At 39.3% G+C, this 24,326-nt stretch overlaps 1 protein-coding gene across 5 annotated transcripts in view; it reads left to right on the plus strand.

The window, feature by feature from the left end:
• TRIM33 (tripartite motif containing 33) overlaps positions 1-24,326 on the plus strand; it is a 123,736-nt gene that overhangs the window by 45,718 nt on the left and 53,692 nt on the right. For all 5 annotated transcript variants that reach the window (XM_033199861.1, XM_033199862.1, XM_033199863.1 and 2 more), the window contains exons 2-4: positions 6,723-6,841; positions 7,544-7,688; positions 7,856-7,988. In XM_033199861.1, coding sequence (XP_033055752.1) covers positions 6,723-6,841; positions 7,544-7,688; positions 7,856-7,988 — 397 coding nt within the window. The remainder of the gene's footprint in view (positions 1-6,722; positions 6,842-7,543; positions 7,689-7,855; positions 7,989-24,326) is intronic.

Here is a 24,326-nt window from a genome sequence, read left to right on the forward strand (position 1 = left end):
TTTTGTTATGAATAGAACCTGACTCAGCACAGCCCTCATTCTCAAATGGACAGATTAAAGTTCTTATTTGAGTGAGGGCAGAAGTGCAGGGAAGAGCAAAGTTGGCTTGGGAAACATCAGGCAAGGGACATGGCATGACAGAGAGTTCCCACATCCCTAGTAGTTTTATGAGCCAAGCTGAAAAAATGACATCAACTAACAGAGATTCTTAGAATTCTTGTTGGTATTTCAGAACAGTTGTTCTCAGAAAGTATAGCCCACAAAGCTGCAGTGTCAGCATGGCACTGAACTTAGTCTCTGAAATTTATTATTGGCTAGGGGAGCAGGGTTGCACAGATTATTTTACTTTACAACAACTTGACTGTATTTCATGTGATTCAACTTCCAGGTCCTCAGTTACTATGTCATAGCAAGGTTTTACTTTTTTTTTTTTTTTCTTTTGAGATGGAGTCTCACTCTGTTGCCCAGGCTGGAGTGCAGTGGCACAATCTCGGCTCACTGCAGGTTCTGCCTCCTAGGTTCAAGCCATTCTCCTGCCTCTGTCTCCCGAGTAGCTGAGACTACAGGCACCCGCCACCACGCCAGGCTAATTTTTTTTGTATGTTTAGTAGAGATGGGGTTTCACTGTGTTAGCCAGGATGGTCTCTATCTCCTGACCTCGTGATCCACCTGCCTTGGCCTCCCAGAGTGCTGGGATTACAGGCGTGAGCCACTGCGCCCGGCCTTACTGTATTTTTAATTGACATTTTATACCTTAATTTTTCTTTCATATTATAAGTAAAATGACTCTCTAAAACTTAAGTCTAATTGTAATATAACAAGCTATTGTAGTTTGATATTTTAATTTCATCGTTTTAAAGTCTCCCAAACTAATAGTTATATATCTTTATATTTACTTTAAGCCTACACGTTTAGTAACAACTTTTATTGTTATCTTCGCTAGTTGCTTTTTGCATCTCACTTCTAAATATGCTTCCATTTTCTTAAATATTAGGTTGAACTGTATAAAGTTGCCATATTAGCAAGTCGTAAGTGGTTTAATATTGGCAATTTTATATAGTTTGACGTTATGCTTTACTAGTTCTTATAGAAATGGGCAATACTCATGTCTGAAAATTTTTTATTTGCTTTTACTCTTGAGTAAAGTTTTATTAAGTTATTGAATTCTAGATTGACTGTTCTTTTCCCTCAATGCTTTGAAGATACTATTCCTGTTATCTTTTGGTATTGCCTTTGACTGGTGAGGTCTGCTGTCAGCATGATTGCCTTCTATAACTGTAATTTTTGTTTTCATTCTAGTAGTTAAGAGTTTCTTCTCTTTGTTTCTTAGTTTTCTTATAGTATATCTAGCTGTTTCTGTTTGTCCCACTCAGGACTTGGCTTACAGTCTTGAGGGCTCATTTCTTTGAAAATTCTCGGCCGGGCGCGGTGGCTCAAGCCTGTAATCCCAGCACTTTGGGAGGCCGAGACGGGCGGATCACGAGGTCAGGAGATCGAGACCATCCTGGCTAACACGGTGAAACCCCGTCTCTACTAAAAAATACAAAAAAACTAGCCGGGCGAGGTGGCGGGCGCCTGTAGTCCCAGCTACTCCGGAAGCTGAGGCAGGAGAATAGCGTGAACCCGGGAGGCGGAGCTTGCAGTGAGCTGAGATCCGGCCACTGCACTCCAGCCTGGGCAACAGAGCAAGACTCCGTCTCAAAAAAAAAAAAAAAAAAAAAAAAAAAGAAAATTCTCATTCATTATGTCTTTAAATAGCATCTCTATTGCTTATCTTCCATGAATTTTTATTTGACTTACGGTAGAGCTTCTCATTTAGTCCTTTAGTTTTCTTACCTTCTCTTTTGCAGTGTCTATTTTTTCTTTTATCTGTACAAATTCTGTATGATTTCTTTTATGTCTGTATTCTATCTTGATAATTTTCAATTGTCTCTTGCTTACATTTAACCTGTTTTGAGCTTATTCTGTGCTATTTTATTTCTCTCTTTTTCAGATCTACCTAGTTTCATAGATTGTTTGGCCCTTTATCACAATTTCATACATATTTGAAATCTTTCAGACTGCTTTATTTATTCATTTAAAATCTGTGGTTTCTAGGTTGTTACTTCTTGGTTTATCGTGTTTGTTGACTCACACTGAGATGTTGGGTTCCTCATGTGCATTGAAGTTTTATTGTGTGAACCTATCTTCAGTGGGAGTCCTTACTGTGCTCTGGGTTGGGAGGTGTTCTCATGAGATGATTTTGTGTCTGTAAGGTTACAGACAACTTTTTGTTAGTTTCTTGACTTGGCATTTCTGTATCCTGTACAAATGGTACACATTTTGGTTATATATTTATATCTATGCATACAGCTTTTTTGGGGTTCTCTAGGATTGACAAGGGTTTCAGGCTGTAGGACACTAAAAGCGTGCTCCATGCTTTATGAAGGGAGTTGAGTTTCACCTTTTAAACTTTGTTTTCCTGTTCCCAGCAGTGGTACTGTAATAACTCCTGTGACCCACATGCATCAGTTCCTCACCACTTGGGCTTTGAGTTTTCTTTTTGTTTCTGGCACTTCAAAATATTTTCTTGGCCGGGCGCGGTGGCTCAAGCCTGTAATCCCAGCACTTTGGGAGGCCGAGACGGGCGGATCACGAGGTCAGGAGATCGAGACCATCCTGGCGAACACGGTGAAACCCCCTCTCTACTAAAAAAATACAAAAAACTAGCCGGGCGAGGTGGCGGGCGCCTGTAGTCCCAGCTACTCGGGAGGCTGAGGCAGGAGAATGGCGTAAACCCGGGAGGCGGAGCTTGCAGTGAGCTGAGATCCGGCCACTGCACTCCAGCCTGGGCGACAGAGCGAGACTCCGTCTCAAAAAAAAACAAAAAAAACAAAACAAACAAACAAACAAAAAATATTTTCTTCTTCCTTCCAGGGTTAGTTAAGTATTTTTCAAAATACGCTTTAATTTGTTATGTTTTAGCCATTTCTGTGTTTGAGTTCAGGGAATCAATTGGTCTTTCCATACTTGCTTAATCACTCATCTTGAATGGAAGTCCACCAGTCAACTTACTGAAACTAAATTCCACTTAACATTGTAAAGACAAACTACTTTGTAGACTTGTGTATTTTAGCCTTTTAGAAAGAATCTCATCTCCCACTGACCCCTCATCCCCAAATAAAAATGTTAGTAAATTGGCATTTAAAAGAAACGAATTCAGTAAGTATGAATGGGTCTCTTAGAACTTGAGTTTTGAATTGATGAAATCACTTCTAGGGACTTTATGCATGAAACTGGTCAGTAGCTTTGGTTTTAGAGTCTGGGTGTCAGTTTTTTTGTATAATGATCAGAACTCATCATAGCAAGTAGGACTGAGTGATTAAGTCTGGCACACTCATCTGATGTACACCACTTATAAGGGGAATACATACTCAAATGTAAAGTGGCTCTCATTTTTATTTTTATTTTTTATTTTGAGATAGGATCTCTGTTGCCTAGGCTGGCGTACAGTGGTGCAGTCTCAGCTCACTGCAGACTCTACCTCCTGGAGTCAAGCAGTCTTCCCACCTCAGCCTCCCAAGTAGCTGGGACTACAGGCACATGCCACCATGCCTGGCTCATTTTTGTATTTTTAGTAGAGGCAGCGTTTTGCCATGTTGCCCAGGCTGGTCTTGAATCCTGGGCTCAAGCGATCTGCCCGCCTTGGCCTCTCAAAATGTTGGGATTACAGGTGTGAGCTACTGTACTTGGCCAGCTCTCATTTTTAGAGCAGGCATTTATGTAATTTTAAAATTTATTGATAAATATGGAAGCAGATAGCAACAAGATCCCTAAAGAACCTTCATCTCTTTTGTTTTGGGAGTAAGATACCCTGGCTACTGAGTAATCTGTCAGAGGTAAGTAATCAGTATAGGAGTGGGGTTTGCTGATGTCTGTAGACTTGCATGTATCCCCTTGTGTCTCTTTGGGACTTCTTCATGCCTCGTGACTGAATTCCAAGCTTCTCTGAAATTTTTTTCAGCAAGTTTAAGTCTTACTCAGGTGTATCTTGTTATTCCTGTATACTATGGACTGGATTTCTTCTGTACTGTTGAGTTATTCTTTTTCATCTAAATTTGCTAAAGTTGCTTACGTACTGATATATGTGCCTTGCTCCTTCTTTCACCCTCATTTTTTGGATCTTGTGTTAATCCTCTAAATTCCTTAATATCATTTTAGTGATGATTTAGACTAAGAAGAAGATGAATTTTTGTCTCCATAAGCTGTGATGTCAGCCTGCTAGATTGAGTTGGAAATTTATAAGAATCTGAGAATTAACTTGTTGAGTTTCAGAAAGTGTAATATAGAACTGTATGGAATAATTGATTTACACAGAACGGATCCTTTCAGAATATTGAATCTCTCTTGCTTATAACATAGAATGTCTCTCCATTTTTTGTGTCCTTCAACAAAAATATTCCTTCATTTAGATGTTGCAAATTTCTCATTAATTTTCTCAGTATTTTACATAGATGTAATTATATACATATAGGTAGAAGGAAAGATAGATATATTTTCTGCTGTCTTTTGTAGCCTCCTATTCTTTTTTCTTTTAATTTGTAAACTTTGTACTTGCTATTATCAGTTTCCTTCTTTCTTAGTTGGGTTGGGGGTCCCCAAGATTAGCCTCAGGAACAGTGATCCACCAGAAGGACCCAGATACACGGTGCAAAGTCCAAGAGAAAGCAGACCCATGCTTTCAGATGTCCCCAGCAACAATGTGGGACAATACATTGGGAGTATTGCCAAGCAGAGAATCTCACCTGAGCCTTGGTGTCTAGATTTTGGAGATCAGTCTCATTGCCATGCAGCCCCCACAGGACTGATAATCAGCTACTGGGACTCCAGTGCACCCAGAGGTCAAACACAGTATGGCTTAAAGCCTCAGGTATACAAAAATACTCTTATCAGGCAGAATTTTCCACCGGCTCAGAGGTCATCTCCCAGGAACCTGTAAAGGGCCAGTCCTGAAGACAGGCCTTTCTTAAGAAGGAATGTGCAGCATTTGAGTAACCCAGTACTGCCAAGTAAACCCTTTCTTACACACTAGTATATTCATGTTAATTCTTCAAGACCCTATTAAAGTGTTATCTTTTTGGTGAAAACTTAACTGATTCACTCTAGGAAGGGTTAGTTACTCTCAGATCTTTGTCCCTACAGTTACTTATACTTCTTTGTAGTTGTATATAATACACTTTCTTAAGAGGTTTTTAATTCATGCTTTCCCAAATGTGAAAATATTTTTCCTTTTCCCCTTTCTTTTCACTTGACTATTTCTTCCTTTGGTTTGAAAAATTGTTTTTGTATGGTTCCTTTGACCAAGATCTTGTTATTTATTTTTATACCATATTTTTGGTAAAATAAAGAGGAAATATTGAAAAAAACAGTATTGTATTTTAAATCTATAACAAGTTATTTTTTAATTATTATTTTATTTTAAAATTAGAGATGGCATCTCACTATGCTGTCCAGGCTGGCCTCAAACTCCTGGGCTCAAGTGATCGTCCCACTCCCAAACTGTTGGGGTTACAGGCATGAGCTACCTCACCCTTCTTTTGGAATGATAAGTTTTATTTATGTTTTCATTTTCCATCAGAATGACTATATATGGTACTTCAGTTTGTGTACCACACAACTCGTGGGGACTCAGTTTATATCCCAGTCTTTGGTACTTTCTGTAGTTGTGTACATTATAAACTATAAAAATTATGTGTGAATCTAGAACCCTTCCTGAAAGTATGGATTGTGTCATTTATACTGTATTCTCAATTTCATGGCTGACATGTAGTCAATTTATTGTGTCGACTCTGGTGCTATTTTTACTTCTTTAGCCTCTGTGTGTTACCTCAACAGTTTATCCTTTCTGATAAGTCCTAAAACACTAGCAGGTGAAGGCACAGATGATCTTTCTTCTCATATTAGCATGTATTCAAGTATCTCTAACCAAGTCAGAATTTATAAGATGATAGATTGTGTATTAGTTTTCTGTTGCTGCTGTAACAAAATTACCACAAACTGGGTGTCTCAAAACAGCACCTGTCTTATTGTCTTACCATGATGGAGGCCAGCAGTTTGAAATCCCTTTCATTGGACTAAAGTCAAAAGTGGTGGCAGGACTGGTTCCTTCTGGTGGCTCTGGGAGAAAATCCATTTCCTTGTCTCTTTCAGCTTCTAGTGGTTGCCTTTCTTTCTTGGCCTCTGGCTTCTTCCTTCATCTATAAGGCACATCACTCTACTCCCTGTGGACACACATTGTTACTGTAATTGCCTTCCACTCTTCTGTAGTCTTGTCTTCCTCTTGCTCCCCCTGAGAAGGTCACTTGATAGCATTTAGGACCTGCTGGACAAACCATCTCCAGAGCCTTAATCACATCTGTAAAGTCCCTTTTGCCATGTAAATTAATATTCATAGTTTCCAAAGATCAGGATCTGAATTTCTTTTGGGGCAGTTATTCAGCTAACTACATATTGTAATGAGGAAGCACTTTTTGGGAGGCATCATAATGCTTGTTTTTTCTTTTCCTAAATAGAATATCACTTTTACCCAAATGGAATAACTCACTGGGTTATTTTACTGAGTTCTTGATGCTCATTTCTTTGGTCTTCTCTGTGATGAATTAATGTTCCCATATGGACATCATGCACAATTTATTTATTTATTCCTGAAGAATATTTTAAAATGTTGTTATTTTATGTTGTAGTTGGTGTAATACGGTGCCCAGTATGCCGCCAAGAATGCAGACAGATAGACCTTGTGGATAATTATTTTGTGAAAGACACATCTGAAGCTCCTAGCAGTTCTGATGAAAAATCAGAACAGGTATGCTTCTCAATTTTTCTTTATATTCCTATCTTGATATCAAACTGTAAATTGTAAGAAAATCATGTTTGGATAGTTAAGTAATTTAGGATGGTTCTATGGATTCCTGTTTCAAATAGAAAGTTAAAGATAGCTTTCTTATATACCTCAAACTTAGTTAAATGAGACTAAAGTTATTACTTAAAATATCAAATCTGGGCTGGGCATGGTGGCTCATGCCTGTTATCACAGCACTTTGGGAGGCTGGGGTGTGAGGATTGCTTGAGCCCCAGAGTTCGAGACCAGCTTGGGCAACACAGTGAGACCCCATCTCTACAAAAAATAAAAATATTAGCCGGGCGTGGTGGCGTGCGCCTTTAGTCCCAGCTACTTGGGAGGCTGAGGTTGGAGGATTGCTTGAGCCCAGGAAGTTGAGGCTGCAGTGAACCATGATTGCGCTACTGCCGTCTGGCCTGGGTGACAGAGCGAGAGCCTGTCTCAAAAAAAAAAGTCAAATCTCCACAGACTTTGTGTTCTGAGACTTAGATTTTTACCTACATGAATTATCTGTAAGGAAAAGGATTTTGTTGAAGATAAATGGATAACAAAATAATTTTATTCTGTGTACAGTGAAATAGTACATTTAAGAACAAGTGTTTTCTTTTTATTTTTTGGATCTACATTTTATATTTAATTTAGATTAGTACTTATTTCCTCTTTTAGGTATGTACTAGTTGTGAAGACAATGCAAGTGCAGTTGGCTTTTGTGTAGAATGTGGAGAGTGGCTATGTAAGACATGTATCGAAGCACATCAAAGAGTAAAATTTACTAAAGATCACTTGATCAGGAAGAAAGAAGATGTCTCAGGTAAGATAGATGCAGTTGTAATGATTACAATTAACTTCCCTCTTTTACCCCTATAGCATTTTCTACTTATTCTTTATAAACTTTGGATAGCAACATCAATAGGAATTTAGAAAACTAGACACAAATTTTATGTTTAGTTAAAAAATATTTGTTTTATTTTGCTACAGAGTCTGTCGGAGCATCTGGTCAACGCCCTGTTTTCTGCCCTGTGCACAAACAAGAACAGTTGAAACTTTTCTGTGAAACATGTGATAGACTGACATGTAGAGACTGTCAGCTATTGGAACACAAAGAACATAGGTACAGAAATCATAATTGCTTACCAGGAAATACTATAAAAAGTGCTTGTAAAATCATTCTTCTTAAAGCCAATATTGATTATATAAGTTTGTCTCTTTTAAATCTAAATTTTACATATTTTAATTTCTTGAGCAATATATGTTTTGGTAAATTATTTAAAGATTTCCACGTTTATATATAACTGTCTTATGAATGTTTGTTAAAATGTATCATTTTGTAGGTTTGGGTTTACAAGAAGGGAGTTATGTTATTCATTTGTTTGCTACTCCTGTGATTCAAATAAGCTTTTTCTTGGTGTCCTATAGTATTTTTGGCTGTAGTCTACAAAAGCAGCATTCCTTTTAACATCAAAGCATAAATACACTGATTTCATGTTACATATAAAATTAGAAAAGCTAAGGATTTATGAAAACTAAGCAGAGTTACTGACCCTCTAATACATACCTTTGTATTTTAACCTTGTACCCTCAGAATTCAGTAGTATCCATTTACTATGAGTGTGCTTCATATGAACTTTTGGGAACTGTACTAAAATTTCTAGTCAGTTGTGTGACAATATCCTTCAGTAAATTTCTCTAGCTTCCTTGGCATCTGTTTATTACAAGTAAAAAGATGGTGTCACTTACCCATAGTCCAGAATTTTCCAAAGTGTTTTTCAAACAACAGTTTTTATGACTGGATGGGAATAGATTTTATTAATCTATTGCCAAAAATGTATAAGAGAACTTGGGTTAGTCACACTTAAATGTGTTTCTTAATGATATGATTTCTTAGAGTTTTTAATTTATTAGAATTCATTGAAGTTTATTAGAGTCTTCTTAAAGAGGGGATACAGTAATCCTAATCGTCAACAATTATTTCAGCCTTACTTTGTGCCAGGTACTTTTCTGAGTGATGAATATGTATTTAATTCATACCAACTACCCATGAGATTTAGGTACTGGTATTATGACTGTTTTAAATGTGAGAGAACCTACTTACAGAAAGCTGTAGTAATCTGTACAAAGTCTCATAGTAATTGGTAGTACCAGGATTTGAGCACAGGTAGTCAGACTGCAGATCTCTTCTTAACCCATATGCTCATTTTCTTCCATAGGGTATAGAGAATATAGAATGCAGAATGTCTCAAATTTGACTATATAAAGGTAGTGCTTTTTGTTCTTTTTCAAGGCATCTCTCACAGCTTTACAGTATATTTATTAAATTTTTGTACTCTTAATTTGTTCAGAAATGTCTTAACCTATAACTTGACTGAAATCTTAGATTGTCTGTTAACAGTCTCAGTAAGACATTAGATTACCTTTTTCACAGCTGTAGTCAGATCTTTTTTTGAGTGTTAGATTTCTTGTAGCTTTTTAAGTTGATGGTGAGAGGCAAAAAGAAAAGGAAGATGTCATACTTTTCCTCATTAAAGAATCGCTTCAGCGGCCTTGCTGCCTCAAAGTTCAACCATTATCCTTCCCTTTTTACCATTTTCCTTTACCACTTATATCTAAGTCCTTATTATCTCTTGTATAATTTTTTAAAAACCTGTTTTTTCTCTTCCTGTACTCACACAACACGGAGCACTTCTGTGACCATGTGTGTGACCAGTTTCCCCTCATATTGACTGATTCTCACCAGCTTGGTGTCCAATAATTCAGTTCAATTCTGTCGCCATCTACCTGGAGTTAGAGTCAGGTCCCACAGGTTACGGGCTCAGTCCTGCAAACTACTGTTCCACTTCAAATACCAGTCGTAAGTCCCACCTTCTGGTACTTTAAAATATATATATATTTTTAAAAGACAGGTTCTTGCTCTGTCACACAGACTGGAATGCAATGGCATGATCATAGCTCACTGCAGCCTCAAACTCCTGGCCTGAAGCTGTCCTCCCTCCTCAGCCTCCCAGAGTGCTGGGGTTACAGGTATGAGCCACTGAGCTTGTCCCCTGGCCTCTGGTATTCTGAGTGACTTACTGTAAATTGGGGGCGGGACGATTCCCACGACCCCTTCCTTGAGTTTGATCATTTGCTGGAATGGGTCACAGAACTCAGGGAAGCATTTAACTTACTACTGCCAATTTATTACAAATCACAGCAATTACAACAATTTAGTTCAAAGATCTTAATTGGTTTTATTTGTGATTTTTAGATTTGAGCAATACCTCATTCCATAAAATAAAACAAGTGTTTCAGTGAACTGAGCAGAGGAGGTTAGTTTTATAGGCAGAGAGGGACTGAAGAAAGCAAAAACAAAGAATAAAAAGTGGATTGGTCTTTTCAAAGTTACTTTCCTAGTAAGGTTGGAGCAATGCAGAACAATAGAGAAATAACTGATTGGTTAACATCAAATTACCTCAGGTTACCTTTTGTTGTAAGGATTAAAGACAGCACCGTAGGAGAGGTTTACCAAAAAAAAGAAAAAGGGGGGGTTGTTAAAGACAGGGCGCCTCATTATCATACCAATTGAAACTGGCTTATTTGGGAAATTAGGGTGTTATCCCTTTCCTGATTTCTTGGATGGTCTGATAACTCATTTTCAGTTTGATGAACTCAGCATGAGGGACTCCATTTTGATTATTTTTTTTTTCCATTTCAACAGTTTCAGTGAAAGTTTGTATATAAGATTGCTTTATTCCTGCATCTTCTCATCTTGTTTATTCCTTGTATTTTGGCCTTTTCCTTTCTTACTTGGTGAGATTTGACTTTCTGTTCAAGGATCTTTTTGCGGTCTTTGTCCAATTTTAACCTAGTGATAACCACCATGCTGGGGTGAATGCCTACACGGACAGTTGTGCCATTAGCCTTTTCCCACTGCACCTGTTCAGTGTTGATGATATATTTCTTCCTCTAAACTTTGACTAAATTGCCAGTTTGCTGACCTTTATAGTGTCCTTGCACAATCTGAAATTTATCATCCTTTCGGATGGGCATGGAATGAATGCTGTACTTCTGTCTCAGCTCTTAGGAAGGAGGGGAAGACATAATCGTTCTATGAATGTGGGAAGGTGCATTGAAACACCTTTTGTGGTTCTTGCTTCAGTCAGAAGTCACAAAGGGATTAAACTTTATGTTGACCACTCTTGCTTCAGCAGTGACTGCAAAGGGGAAGAGAACTATATGTTGCTTCTGGTTCTGTCTGCACTTTGATTTTTAGTGTGATCTGTTGGGGCCTCGTGCAGGAGCTTAGTCCAAAACAATGTCCTCCTGTACTTTTTGTTTAACTATATATATATGGAGAGAGAGAGATAATTTTTCTTGTTTTTTGAAGAGACGGGGTCTCACTCTGTTGTTCAGGTTGAACTCAGGCTCTTGGGCTCAAGTGATTCTCACACTTCAGTGTCCCACATACCTGGGACTAGAGATGTGCACCACTGTGCCCCACTTGACAATATTTTATTTAATTTTTAAAAAGAGATTAGATCTTGCTATGTTGCCCAGGCTGGATTTAAACTCTTGGGCTCAAATGATCCTCCTGCCTCAGCCTCCCCAGTAGCTGAGATACAGGTGTGTATTACCATGCCCAGCTCAACAATATTTTAAATAATACAAATGAACAACTGGATGAAGAGATACGTAGGGTGAGGTATGTGGGAAGGGGTGCAGTTTTCACAACCCTCTGTGGTGGATGCATTATCCTCCATGTGTTCAGTAACTGGAAGCTCTCCAACCCTTATTGTTTTGGGTTTTTATGGAGATTCATTATGTAGGTATGCATAATTAAATTGACCATTTGTGATCATGTCAGCCTTCAGCCCTTCTCTCCTCTTCCTAAGTTAGGAAGTAGGGCTGAAAGTTCCAACTCTTTAATTATCTCATTGGTTCCCCTGGCAGCACCCATCCTGATTGGTCTGGGAGCCCCCAGCCATTGGTCATTTTGTTAACATGCAAAAAGATACTTATTTCAGAGATTCTGAGGGTTTTAGGAATTGTATGCCAGGAATAGGGACAGAGAACAAATATATACTGAAATGTCACACATTTCTTCTCTTTTGTTCATGCTTTCATTTTATTTTCTCTGGATGGACTGTTGAAACCATGTCATTGGACTTAAAAGCCAGCCCCTCATTACTACAACAGATTGACAACTATTCTCCCTACTTTCCCTACTTCGAGGTTCACTCTGTCAAATTCATCCTGTCTGTATTGCTGCCAGGTTTATTTTGCTAAAGTATAGTTGAGCCCCTATTAAAAGAAATACTTAACAGTAGTCAAAGTTTAAGTGTTCAGTGTGTTATCACCCAGCCAGACTCTCCTTTCCCCCTGTCCAGAAAAAGTCAATACACTGAGACAGCAGGAGTTTCTGCAGAGAAAGAAATTGCAGAGTGACTGAGCGAGGAAATATTTCTCAAATATCTCCCATCTAAATTCCAACTCCTTGAGAATTTGGAGATGAGGGGTTTTAAAGGATAGTTTGATGGACAGGGGTTAGTGAATGGGTGCTGCTGATTGGTTGGGTCAGGGATGAAATCATAGAGGTGTCAAAACTGTCTTTGTGCAGTGAGTTATGCTGAGTCACTTCCTGAGTAGGGGTCACAGGACCAGTTGAATTAGTCTCTTGGTATGGGTCACCAGCCTGGGTTGTATCAGTTAGTCCAGCAGAATGCAAAGCCTGAAAAATATCTCAAATACTAATCTTGGGTTTCACAATAGTGATCTTATCTATAGGGGAAGTTAGAAATCTTGTGACCACTTGCTAGTGACTTAAACTATAAAATAAATTCCTCCCATAGTTAGGTTGACCCACATATGGGAATGAGCAAAGACAGCTTGTGAGGTTAGAAGCAAGGTGGAGTCAGTTGCTTTAGAGTTTTCTCACTATTATAATTTTGCAAAAAGAGTTGCAAGTATAACATACATTACTGAATTTTACCAGTGTCTTTCTCTTCATCGTCTTTTCAAAGTTACACAACAGTCCACAAGATCACCATTACTTCTGACACCAACTGCAGAGTTCCATGAAAACCCTAACATAGGGGAAAATCGCGTGCCCACTAAATTGATTTTTTACTTTCTGTATTCAGAGTGGTAGCCCTCCAAACAAGATGCTGTCCATTTGCCTTGGAATTGTCCATAACCCAAACTGCTCGTTGCTGATTAATAGAAAGCAGTTTATAGTGTAGCACCCATCTGATCACAGGATCAGCAGCTCCTCAGGTAGTTTCAATTCAGCCTTAGGGAAAAAGAAGCTACCTGCTTATAAGTATAATGAGTACCTCTTTGCATTCTCCTGGTTGTAAATCCTGCACAAACTATTTCTATTTTATAGGGAACTCTTCTGGACACTGCCTTCCTTATTAGAGTGTTTCTCTGACATCACCTAAGATATTTGTTGATCAAAATGAGACAATTTGTACTATAATCCCTGGTTTCAGTAGTTTCTTAGTTTTGTCTTTCTCATACCTAGACTACCTCCTTATAACTGGAGGTCACAGACATGGTATCTAATGTTCCAGCGTAATTTTTCCTTTTGGAGTGACCCTGAGATTAGTGACTGTAGCCCAGATTGGCTGAAATCTGAGTTTGGCCCAGTGTCAGGATCTGGCCTAACATTCTCTTATGTTTTCATTTTAGCTAGTACAGATAGCAGTAACAAAAGAATTGTTTCATTAACTTTTTTTTTTTTAAGACAGTCTTGCGCTATTGCCCAGGCTTTGAGTGCAGTGGCTCACTGAAGGCTTGAACTCCTGGGCTCAAGCAGTTCTCTCACTTCAGGCACCTGAGTAGTTGTGCCACCACACCTGGCTAATTTTTTATTTCTTGTAGAGATGAAGACTTCTATGTTGCCTAGGCTGATCTTGAACTCCTGGGCTCAAGCAGTCCTTCCGCCAGGACCTCTCAAAGTGCTTGGTATATAGGCATGAGCCACCATGCCTGGCCTACTTTTTTTTCTTACTAGTTTGCATTTCCTTATTTATCTGGTGGTTCACCTCCTCGGGAATTGGGTCTACCATTTCTAAATTCCATTGGTAAGTTTTACCTCTAGTAACTGCAGCTGCAGTTATATAACCGTGCATGACTGGATACCCATCCAAGAATTAAATGTTTATCAATTCCCACCTTCTCATCCTCCCTCTTTGCAAACCACCTGTTTTAGTAAGTCAGGGTCATTCAAGCGATCCCACTTCTGATGCTAGCTATAAAATTAGATAGTAATCCATGAGACTCCTTTGACTTCTGACACCACTTGTAAGATCAAGATTCCTCAAAACTACACTCAGGTTTGATAATTTGCTAGAATTTACAGAACTCACTGCAAGCTATTATGCTCACAGTTACGTTTATTACAGTAAAAGGATACAGATTAAAATCATCCAAGGGAAAGATGCACGGGGCAGAGTCCAGGAGAGTTCCAAAAGTGGAGTTTCTAGTTGTCTTCTCCCACTGGAGCCATGGACATCATGAACACCTCCTGACAGTGATGTGTGACAGTGTACACAGAATATTGCCAACCAGGGAATGTCACCTAAACCTCGGTGTCCAGAATTTTTACTGGGTCAGTCTTTGTCACATAAATGTGGTTCACCGGCCACATGGCAGACCTCAGTCTCCAGGACAGCTCCTCCTGAGGCTGATCTGAGACTATGTGACCCAGAGCTCCCACTGTAAATCAGATTGTTGACACAGACTATCTGACTTGGCTCAAGGTCCCCAGGCAAACAAAGATAATTTTATCAGGCAGGACATTTCAGGGGGTTAGAGTTTACCTGCCAGGGACTGAAGGCAAAGGCTAGACCTCTCTTTGGGCAAAGTTAACTTCTTTACTAAACAATCTCTTATCTTCCACTTACACTCTAGTAGCAGGAACCCTCTACTTAACCCTCCAACTTTGTACATGCAGTTTCTTAGACCTGTATTTGTTAGGAGAGCCATTTAACCTTAGAACTAGTTTGCCTCTGTGTATCGTTTTGTTTTGTTTTGTTTTGATTTTTGAGTCAGAGTGCCTCTCTGTTGCCCAGGCTGGAGTACAGTGGCATGATCTCAGCTCACTGCAACCTCTGCCTCCTGGATTCAAGTGATTCTCATACCTCAGCTTCCCGAGTAGCTGGGATTACAGGTGGACATCACCACACGTGGCTAATTTTTGTATTTTTAGTAGAGATAGTTTTACCATGTTAGTCAGGCTGGTCTCAAACTCCTGGCCTTAAGTGATCCCCCACCTTGGCTTCCCAAAGTGCTGCGATTACAGGCATGAGCCACTGTGCCTAGCCACTTCTATGTGTCTTAGCTAACGCTTTCTGCTCCATTCTTTTCCCTCCCTACCAACGTCCCCCTTCTTCTCTCTGGACTTAAGGACTTTTAGAGCTCGTTCTTTAAGAGTCTCAATTTCTTATATGCTTATTGATTGAGTCAGGTTTCCTATCCCTTCTGGGTTGTTTGTTTGTTTTTAGGAGACAGGATGTCTTGCTCTGTCACCCAGGCTGGAGTACAGTGGCATGATCATAGCTCATTGTAACCTTGAACCTCCTGGGCTCAAGTGATCCTCCTGCCTCAACCTTCCAAATTGTTACGACTACAGGTGTATACTACCACGCCTGGCTAATTTTTGTTTTTTTGTGTTTTTTTTTTTTTTTTTAAAGAGATGGGGTCTTGCCATATTACACAGTTGGTCTTGAACTCCTGGCCTCAAGCATTCCTCCTGCCTTGGCCTCCCAAATTGTTGGGATTACAGTTATAAGCCACTGCACCCAGCTCCCATCTCTTCTTGAGTCAACTTTGCAATTGTGATACTTTATATTTTCTTAGAAAATTATTTAGTAGAGGTTAAAAAATGTTGAATTAAACAACAAGATTTTATGAAGATCTATAGTTATATCTTATGATTGTTTATTATTATTGTTATTTTTTGAGACAGAATCTCACTGTCGCCAGGCTGGAGTGCAGTGGCGCGATCTGGGCTCACTGCAACCTCCGCCTCCTGGGTTCAAGCAGTTCTCCTGCCTCAGCCTCTTGAATAGCTTGGACTACAGGTGCACAACACCACGCCCAGCTAATTTTTGTATTTTTAGTAGAGATAGTTTTACCATGTTAGTCAGGCTGGTCTCAAACTCCTGGCCTTAAGTGATCCCCCACCTTGGCTTCCCAAAGTGCTGCGATTACAGGCATGAGCCACTGTGCCTAGCCACTTCTATGTGTCTTAGCTAACGCTTTCTGCTCCATTCTTTTCCCTCCCTACCAACGTCCCCCTTCTTCTCTCTGGACTTAAGGACTTTTAGAGCTCGTTCTTTAAGAGTCTCAATTTCTTATATGCTTATTGATTGAGTCAGGTTTCCTATCCCTTCTGGGTTGTTTGTTTGTTTTTAGGAGACAGGATGTCTTGCTCTGTCACCCAGGCTGGAGTACAGTGGCATGATCATAGCTCATTGTAACCTTGAACCTCCTGGGCTCAAGTGATCCTCCTGCCTCAACCTTCCAAATTGTTACGACTACAGGTGTATACTACCACGCCTGGCTAATTTTTGTTTTTTTGTGTTTTTTTTTTTTTTTTTTAAAGAGATGGGGTCTTGCCATATTACACAGGTTGGTCTTGAACTCCTGGCCTCAAGCATTCCTCCTGCCTTGGCCTCCCAAATTGTTGGGATTACAGTTATAAGCCACTGCACCCAGCTCCCATCTCTTCTTGAGTCAACTTTGCAATTGTGATACTTTATATTTTCTTAGAAAATTATTTAGTAGAGGTTAAAAAATGTTGAATTAAACAACAAGATTTTATGAAGATCTATAGTTATATCTTATGATTGTTTATTATTATTGTTATTTTTTGAGACAGAATCTCACTGTCGCCAGGCTGGAGTGCAGTGGCGCGATCTGGGCTCACTGCAACCTCCGCCTCCTGGGTTCAAGCAGTTCTCCTGCCTCAGCCTCTTGAATAGCTTGGACTACAGGTGCACAACACCACGCCCAGCTAATTTTTGTATTTTTAATAGACACAAGGTTTCACCATGTTGGCCAGGATGGTCTCAATCTCTCAACCTCGTGATCTGCCTCCCTTGGCTTCCCAAAATGCTGGGATTATAGGCGTGAGCCACATGCCCAACCTGTTTATGATGCTTTATAGCTGAGTTTATTTCCTGTCCTTTATTAGATTGGCCATAAGTTTATGGTCTTTAGTGGTCATTTTAGTGACCCAGTTTTTAAATTCATTTATTCTATTCTTTAGAGGTGTTCTGATCCTTACTGTTTTCTTTTATCTTTATTAATTTTTTGCTTAGTTTGCTTTTGCTGTATTCTTTTTAGAATCTTACATGAAACCCCAGTTAATCAAAAAGATGTGAATTTTCCTCTGAATTTAGTTTCATTCCATAATCATCCACTTATACAGTCTGTAACTGTATTTTGTTTTTTCTTGCCTCTCCCTGCTTTTTGAATTTTTTGTTTACATTAAAATAATTGCTGCAGAGTGAAAAAGATGAGCTATGTTTTGTGTGTGTATCTTTTAAGTGAAAATATACTACCAACTTTATAAGGTTGTTGTGAGGATTACAAGTACTGAGAATTGTACCTATAAAGTGCTTAGCATAGTAAGCACTCAACAGTTTAACTATTATTGGCTGTTATTACAGTTGCAACCCACATGTAACCCACATGTTTTATTTTTTTCTCTTTCTTAAATTTTTTTTTTTTTAATTGAAGTCTTCGATTTACTTTATGGCTTTGGAAGTTGTTTTGAAAAAGAAAAGCAGCTATAGAACTGCATGAAATTTTGTACCTGAGAACATTACTAGGTTTCTAGATAAACCATGGGGTTTTTCCATTTCCCTCCAAAAATTCTATTCACATTAAAGGAATTTAAAAATCTATAGACTTATAAAGACTAAGAATGGGAGAAGAGACATCAATGGGGATTTCAGTCCTTTTTTTTTTGTTTTGTTTTTAAAGCAGGATAAATGAATGGAAGGTTTGGTGGATCTGATATTTGACATAATGGGGTTGAATGAACTAAGGCCATGCAGAGGAGATATGAAGGAAGCCAATCGATATATATCTCAGGAACCTGTAATACCTAGTACCTAGAGATGATAGGTGTCACAAAAGTTGGGCCTATTCTCTGGAGAAACAAAATCAGAGAGGCACTGGACTTGGGGATATTAGGTCCACATGGGGAGGAAGTACCACGCTGAAATCAGGGAGATTAAGTGTAAATCTGCCCGCTAAGCTCTGGGGACCTTCAGTCTCGAAGGTCCTGACTTCCTTCCATATTGTCAATAATGATGCTTTTTCATTTCACTGTCCCTTCCTACCTCTCTTTTAGGATTTAGAGACCTTTTCACCCTTGCAAGAAAATTTAAAAGAAAAAAAATTATGAATTCCAGCAGACAATCAGTATAAATTATAGAAAAAAGAAAACAAACATTGGGAAATTGTTAGATAACTATTGGAAGAAATTCATCTAAGAACATAGAGTCATCAGGATGAAATGTCCCATTTGATGCCCAGAACAATGATTTTTAAAAAGACCCGTATCAAGGTGTATAATATCATAAAATGATAGTATGCTATGGATTAAGGTTAAGATCAATAAAGTTTCAAAAGCCAGCAATGAAATAGGAATCAAAATAGGAACGTTAGGCCGGGCATGGTGGCTCACACCTGTAATCCTAGCACTTTGGAAGGCTGAGGTAGGTGGATCACTTGAGCTCAGGAGTTCAAGACCAGCCTGGGCAACGTGGTGAAACCCCATCTCTACTCAAAATACAGAAAAATTTTAGTAAATTTTTAGTTTCCAAAGCCAGCAATGAAATAGGAATCAAAATAGGAATGTTAGGCCGGGCGTGGTGGCACATGCCTGTAGTCCCAGCTACTCGGGAAGCTGAGGCACGAGAATCACTTGAACCTAGGAGGCAGAGGTTGCAATAAGCTGAGATCATGCCACTGCACTCCAGCCTGGGTGACAGATTGAGACTCTGTCTCCAAAAACAAAACAAAAAAACAGGATCGTTAAAAGAAAGTTGGGAGATGAAGGGCAAAGATTTTCAATCTAGAATGCTCTTTTTTTGAGATGGAGTTTCGCTCTTGTTGCCCAGGCTAGAGTGCAATGGCGCGGTCTTGGCCCACTGCAACCCCTGCCCACCGGGTGCAAGTGATTCTCCTGCCTCAGCCTCCCAAGTAGCTGGGATTACAGGTGTGAGCCACAATGCCCAGCCTCGATCTAGAATTCTGGAGCTAAAGTATAAATCAATGTGAGAATAAAATGTAGACATGTTTCATCATGCAAGTATTCAGAAGCTTTGCCTCTTATGTACCTCTTTTTGGAAAGCCATTAGAGAATGTGATTCACCAAAATAAGTTAGTAAACCAAGAAAGTAAAAGGTAAGGGAATGCCTAAAATGACAGCCATGGGGTAAGACAGTTTAGAATGAGGAATGTAAACTGAGGATCCTATGAAGAAGGTCTCCAGGAAAAAAATGGAACCATGTCTATTAAATTTGTTATATTGGGTCATTTGAAAAATAATGCTGACAAGTTTGGCATGTGGTAGTTCATGAGAAACGTTAGCGATTGCAGCATGGCGCTAGATGGAATAAATTTGGAGAGAATATATTTTGGAGAAAGGTATTTATTTCTCCTGAAATGAATAGTCACTTTAAGACCACACTGTCTTACGCTTCAGTCCTCATTTGATGTGAAGATGGTGTTGACTCGCTGACACTAGAATTTCTTTTCTATTGACAGTTTTACAAGAGGAAGACCCAAACTGCATCCTTCATTACCACCACCATTTGCAGCCTCTGCATCATTATCAGCCTTATATCTACTAGACCACTATTGTTACATTTTTTATCCATATTTTTCTGTTACCTACCCAAGAGAGTGCCACAAGTGCCACACTCCCAGGTGTCCCCTCATCTGTCACACTTTAATTCCATAGGCACTACATGTGCCTGATTCTGCCACTTTGTCCTTTGGAATTGTTGGGTGTCATCAGAATCCGTATATCCTCAGCCTCTTTTTTGATCATTTTCTTTGCTTTGTTTGGCTTAATGGACATTGCTTCTCTTGCAACTGTCATGACTGGTGACTTTTTCTTTCACATCTCATGTATGACTGGGCCTGGAGGTATGAGATAGATCTTGTTACCGTTTTTTTAGACCATTCTTTCTCTTTCCTCCCTAAAATATACAGATCTTAATTTCATGTCATCACCTATAACCTCTCATTGATTCTGTCATCTAAAAACCCTTGGGTCATTCCCCTTCATCTCTCAAAGGTTTTTTTTCCTAACTCAGTGGTAAACTGTAGAATGCTACTATTAAGTCCTAGCAATTTTAATATACATGGATTTGATCATTCAAACACTCTAGTCTTTGTGTTCTTTGACCTCCTTTCCAGTGTTCTTGTCGTTTACACTGCTGTAGCCACTCACATGCATAGTCATATACTAGACCTTGTAATTTGTAATAATCCTTTTCAATTTTAAGCATTCCTGTCTGTGGCCACATCTCTTACTCCAGCTCATTCTGCTTAGTATGAAACTTCTACAATTGTTCAACCACACAGTGACTTTTATTTTAATCCATTGATCCTACTACCCTTTCACTTTACCTCATCCCTTTGTGTTCTCATTTAACTCCTTCCCTGTTCAATGTCATGGCTAATCAGTTTAATCACTCCCTTGCATTTAGCCTTGACTTCCATATCCCACTTTTTGAATTCACTTGGCAGCATAACTACAGTCCTGATTAAACCTGACTTCCTTCCTATCATATTTTGTTTACCCAGCTGAATATCACAGGAGAAAAACACATTCTAGCATAATGATACCAGTAGGTCACATTCTCAATTCCTGACCACTTCCCTCAAGTAGACCCTTAATGTTGTCTGGAAGTCATATTGTATATTCATACCTTTTCCTCTTTTAAATGTCAAATACTTCATCCTTACTCTGAAATATTGGCATTTGCTTCCAACTTCACTGAGAAAACTGACGCTATCAAAAGAGAACTACAGACGCCCTCTGCCACATCTGCTTTTCCAGCAAGTACTTGTACCCATATTTCTACATTTCTGTTATCTTAGCTTGACTCTCTTCCTTCAGAAAGCTAATTTCTCTACTTATACACTGAGTTCCATCCCCTCTCATGTAGCCAATGACTTTGTTTTGGAAATTTGCCCTTCTTTCTGTTAGACTGTCAGTTTTTCAGTCTCTAACAATTATTCCTGTATTTCAGTATGCTGCTGTTTTTCTTCCATTTTTAAAAACGAAACACGAATCCTTCTCTTTAACTTCCTTTCCATGCCGTCAGAACTGTCCCCGAAAAACTTCTTGAAAGAATTGCTTACAATCATGGTCTCTAATCCTGTCCCATTCTGTCTAAATTTACATACTTTTGACTGTCAGCATTGTACCAACATTGTTCTTTTCAAGGTCATGAATAACCACTACATGACTAAATTTAGAGGTGATTTCTCAGTTTTCATCTTAACATTTTATTGTATCAGCAACATTTGACATTTTTAATGTTCCTTTTAACACATTTATGTACTTGGCTACCAGAAGAACACATTGTTTTCATTTTCTTCCTACTAATTACTGTTTACTTTTTCTGAACCTCAAAGAAAATGCTTATTTTCTTTGTTCTTCTAGGTTGGATGTACCAGGGTTTACGCCATTATCTATACGTATAGTCTTAGGGCTTAAAATACCATCTATATGTTGTTGATTTCTAAATTTATATTTCTAGCTCATTGTTTATTCCTGAACTTTCAGATTTGCCTGCCCTGCAGACTCTAACATCTCCCACTTGAATGTCTACTTTTTCAAACATAACACATCCAAAACTCAGCTACTGATCATCTTCTCCAAACCTTTTTTCACTGGCAGCCTTTTCCCATCTCAGTTTGGCAGTTGGATTTTTTTTTCAGCTGCATAGGCCAAAAATCTTGGCACCATCCTCTACTCTACTCTTCTCTCATACCCAAATGTAAACTTACCAGGAAATCCTTTTGGCTTCACCTTCAAAATATATCACCAGATCCTACCACTTACTACCTCTGTTGCCTCTAGCCTAGTCTCTACCACCATCATTTCTTGCCTAGGTTACTGCAGTAGTCTCTATGCTTCTAATACTACCTCCCTTCCGTTTATTCTTTTTTTTTTTTTTTTGAGACGGAGTCTCGCTCTGTCACCCAGGCTGGAAGTGCAGTGGCCAGATCTCAGCTCACTGCAAGCTCCGCCTCCCGGTTTACGCCATTCTCCTGCCTCAGCCTCCCGAGTAGCTGGGACTACAGGCGGCCGCCACCTCGCCCGGCTAGTTTTTTGTATTTTTTTAGTAGAGACGGGGTTTCACCGTATTAGCCAGGATGGTCTCGATCTCCTGCCTCGTGATCCGCCCGTCTCGGCCTCCCAAAGTGCCGTTTATTCTTAATACAACTGCTAGAGTGAATCCTCAATTGGGCTGTATCACTCCCCTGCTCAAAACCTGCAGTGACTCTTCAATCTTTATAGTGACTTTAAAGACCCTATATATGCATTTTATCTGCTACTACTCTGCCTATCCTCCATCTCTGCTACAGCTACACTGGCTTTCTTGCTACTTCTCAAACATTTCAACCTTCTGGGTTTAAACAATCTTTCTGCCTCAGCCTCCCAAGTAGCTGGGACCACAGCCAGCTAATTTTTGTAATTTTTATAGAGATGGAGTCTTGCTATGTTGCCTGGGCTGGTCTCGAATTCCTGGGCTCAAGTGTGAGCCTCCCGCCTCTGCCTCCCAAAGTGTTGGGATGACAGGCATGAGCCACCATGCCAGGCTCCTTTCTCTGTTTTTTAATTGGAACCTGTAATCTTGTTATATTTAATGTAACTTGTGATATGGTTAGGTTAAGTCTACTATTTACTGTTTTTCTTTTTTGTGTTTTGTTCTTTTGTTGTCTCTTTGCTGCATTATTTTAAGTTTATAAATATTTTTTGGTGTTCCATTTTATATCTACTGTTGGCTTTTTAAGCTGTACTTTATTATTTTTAGCGATTGCTGTAGGGATAGTGATATGCAGTTTAACTTAATGTCTACTTAAAATATTGTATGATTTTAGTAACTTTACAAAAGGATTATTCAGTTTACTCAATTACTATCCTTTGTACTGTGGCCACATCATTTATCTATTGCCACATCATTTATTCATGCATTATATACCTTAACATACAATACTTAAAAAAAAAAAGCTGTCTTTTAAGGAAGTTATGAGAGGGAAAATAAAAGCTGGTGTTTCATATTTACCAATTTATTACTGTTTCTGTTTCACTTTATTCCTTCTAGTATATATGAGTTTCTATCTGTTATATTCCTTTGGCCTAAAGAATATTCTCCAGCATTTCTTGTTTTGCAGATCTGCTGACAATGAATACTCTCACCTTCTTGTCATATGAAAATCCTCAATTTAAGGCGGGCGCGGTGGCTCACACCTGTAATCCCAGCACTTTGGGAGGCTGAGGCGGGTGGATTGCCTGAGCTCAGGAGTTCAAGACCGGTCCGGGCAACACGGTGAAACCCCATCTCTACTAAAATACAAAAAATTAGCTGGGCGTGGGAGCCTGTGCCTGTAGTCTCAGCTACTTGGGAGGCTGAGGCAGGAGAATTGCTTGAACCCAGGAGGTGGAGGTTGCAGTGAGCCGATACCACCCCACTGCACTCCAGCCTTGGTGACTGAGAGAGACTCTCTCAAAAACAAAAACAAAAAAATCCTCCATTTAGAAGGATAATTTTCTCTAGAATTCTGGGTTGACAGTTTTTTCTTTCAACATTAAAAAGATATTGATATTACTACTTTGTAGTCCAGCTTCCATTGTTTTGGATGTCATTCATATTGTTCCTTCCTGAATGTTTTATGGCTTTTCTCTGGCTTCTTTCAAGATTTCCTCTTTTTTTTTGACCTTTCCCATTTGACCATGAAGTTTTTAGATATGTTTGTCTTTCTGTTAATCCTCTGTGGTGTTCACTGAGCTGATTTTCATCAAATTTGGGAAATTGGCCATTATTCCTCAAAACAGATTTCCCAGCCAGTTGTGGTGGCTCATGCTTGCAATCCCAGGAATTTAGGATGCTGAGGTGAGAGGATCACTTTACCCCAGGGGTTCAAGACCAGCCTGGGCAACATAGTAAGACCCTATCTCTACCAAAAATTTTTTAAGATTAGCCAGGCATGGCAGTGCATGCTTGTAGTCGCAGCTACTTGGGAGGCTGAGGTGGGAGGATTGCTTGAGGCCAGAAGGTTGAGGCTGCAGTGAGCTGTGATCGTGCCACAGTGCTCATTCCGGCTTGGGCGACAGAGTGAGACCTATCTCCAAAAACAAAAAACACCCCAAGTCTCCCAGAACTTCAGTTACATGTATGTTAGACTATTTGGTTTTGTCACAAGGGTC

Source organism: Trachypithecus francoisi, unplaced genomic scaffold, assembly GCF_009764315.1.
Source record: "Trachypithecus francoisi isolate TF-2019V2 unplaced genomic scaffold, Tfra_2.0 Lachesis_group5, whole genome shotgun sequence".
Taxonomy (NCBI): Eukaryota; Metazoa; Chordata; class Mammalia; order Primates; family Cercopithecidae; genus Trachypithecus; species Trachypithecus francoisi.